General features: G+C 33.5%; 1 protein-coding gene across 1 annotated transcript; it reads left to right on the top strand.

Annotated features, from left to right (window-relative positions):
• Positions 1–736: 736 nt before the first annotated feature.
• On the top strand, positions 737–1985 carry LOC124358623. Its single transcript, XM_046810924.1, has one exon. The coding sequence runs from the start codon at positions 813–815 to the stop codon at positions 1950–1952; it is 1140 nt and encodes a 379-aa protein (XP_046666880.1). The 5' UTR covers positions 737–812; the 3' UTR covers positions 1953–1985.
• Positions 1986–2585: the final 600 nt, after the last annotated feature.

Here is a 2585-nt window from a genome sequence, read left to right as displayed (position 1 = left end):
TTTTAACATTACTGTATTTATCTACGGAATGCTCTGGTAAGATCAGAATTTCCAGAGGAATTGACAGTTTGGCCGATCAATTCAGTGACTTCATGTTGCATGTGGCGAAGAAGTTCTTTAAGACAAAGCCGTTTATCAGTGTAGTGATACCCAGAGAAAGAGACAACACGTTCATTGTGATGGACATAATGCTCAAAAAGCTTTCCCATCATTGGACGTTTTTCACTAACGACACTTATTGCTGTAATAATATATTGGTTGAATATTGGTCCTTTCCACATGTTGTCTCTAGCATTGTCAGGTATTACCCTGATGTTTATATAGTCCCGGTTTATAATAGCGGTTTGATGCAAATCTCAAGGATGGTAAAAGAAGAAAATTTCAACCCAAAAGCAATTTTTATTTTCATTCAGTTCACAACAAAATGTGGAATACCAAACAGAGATGATCAAAACCAGATGATTTTCAACGCGATGTGGATGATAAATGCGTTTACAGTTAATCTTTTCGTATTGTCAGAATGCGATAACAAGTTTACTTTAGTTTTAGCCAAGCCCTTCTCTACTGACAACGTTTGTAGATCGGTGGAAAAGAACGGTCTAAAATATTTTCAACAAGGTTCAGAGGAAAAGGAATACAATTCTAATTTTGTTCATTATGAATACGAGACCCTGAATGGATGCGCGTTTCGGACAGGAGCTGTGCCTACTCTTCCTTTTGTTGTAGGGAAACCGATAGGTGCTAAAAAAGACCTGAAGTTTGAGTATGTGGGCGGTACTGATATAGAGTTTCTGCGATTGCTTTCGCAGAAAATGAACTTTACCTGCAGTTATTCTCAGCTCATTAGTACTGGAGCAGCGGCATTTTACCAAAGATTACCCAATGGAGAAGTGATAGGTTTAATACGAGACGCAATGGATTACAAAATTGATATTACTTTCGGTAAGATTATACCTTCTCACTCGTCTATTTTCCTTTTGCGGTATTCTCAATGTTACTCTTCATCCTCACTCAGTTGGTTTGTACCAGACCCCAACATTGCTCCTCGGTGGCAAATTATTTTTAAAGTTTTTCCATTAAAACTTTGGGTTTTACTTGGTATTTTTTTCGTAATGGTGTGTTTGCTGTATTGGGTTTTAGAGCACTTTAATACTACTGGCTCAACACCAACTTTGAATTTTGACTTCAACTTCAGCAAAATCCCTTTCGCTGATCTTTTCAGTATCGGTCTAGGAGCATCTTCAACTCTAAATCCACAACCTGTCTATTTAAGACTGCTATTTGCGTTTTGGGCAATTTACTCTTTACATTGGTATATGGCTTACACATCAGTGCTGTTTGCTCTTATGACCAACCCCCCACTTGAAAAAGAGATTTCTAACATTAATGACCTTAAGGATTCAGGTTTGAAAACAAGCGGGAACAGAGTGCTTTTCCAATTTTTTGACCACCTCGATCTTGATAAAACCACCAGAGCAGTTTTGGACAACCGTGTTGGATGCCATGGCTTGGACGGTTGTCTTCAGGGGCTTGTTAAATTTAGAAATGTTTCGCTTATGGGAATACAAGACGATATAGAAAGCACTTTAAATATGAGGATATATAAAATTCATAAACTTAAAGAAGACATGATGATTTATCATGTTAGCCTTGTAACAACCAGGGGTAATCCTTTAGAAAATGGCTTAAACAAACTTTTGCTTCTTACAATGCAATTAGGCTTTTTGAATAAATGGGTGTCAGATGTCCAATTGGTAAATCACAACAAAAACTTTGAGGTTGTATTAGAAGAAAAGAAACTTCCTCTGAACTTTGGACACTTGCAAGGAGCTTTTAGTATTTTAATGTGTGGACTCATAATAGCATTCCTATGTTTTGTTGGAGAAATATTTATGTATCGGAAGTCTTCTTCAAGAAAAACAAAAAGCAACACAAACAGTATGATAAAGTGAGTAACGTTAAAGTACTCTTAAAATGTACATCATGGATAGTGTTACCTGTGTGTTAGAAGTAATACAAAATATAGATTAATTATTAATCATAAAAACTGTAATATTTTATAACGTAAAATAAATTATGTTCATACCACAATAAAATCGTTCTTAGTCCAAAGAAAGTCAGATTTCATGTAAGACTGTCGTCTTAAAAATAATATTACATTCAACAACCAAATACATTAATATTTAATACAATTAATATATTTTAATTTATATATTAATATTTCATACTGTAACATTCACAGAGTATTAGGTTCTTATGCTACATTACAAAATATATATTATATACATATAAATATACATATATTACAAAAACGAATAAAGTATAAACCATTGCATTCATAAGGTGATAATCACAAAATTTTAATAAAGTAAAATTTGTATTTCTTGAAAAGGTCATATTTACACTATATTTTACAATTTTTGAAAGTGCCATGACAGTTGACGATTATTTTTTAGTAGATGTTTCTACTAAACTAAAAAAGGAAGTAACCAATATCGGTAAAGTGTTTTACATTTGTTCTTGTCACAATACTTTGTATATATAACGTGAATATGACCTTGAAAAGCATGTCAAATCTTCCCAAT

Source organism: Homalodisca vitripennis, chromosome 3, assembly GCF_021130785.1.
Source record: "Homalodisca vitripennis isolate AUS2020 chromosome 3, UT_GWSS_2.1, whole genome shotgun sequence".
Lineage (NCBI taxonomy): Eukaryota > Metazoa > Arthropoda > Insecta > Hemiptera > Cicadellidae > Homalodisca > Homalodisca vitripennis.
Note: the sequence above shows the minus strand (reverse complement) of the source record. Positions and strands in the feature narration are given on the sequence as shown.

Coding starts and splice junctions, on each gene's coding strand:
- LOC124358623 (XM_046810924.1), top strand. CDS start 813: ATGAACTTTACCTGCAGTTATTCTCAGCTCATTAGTACTGGAGCAGCG.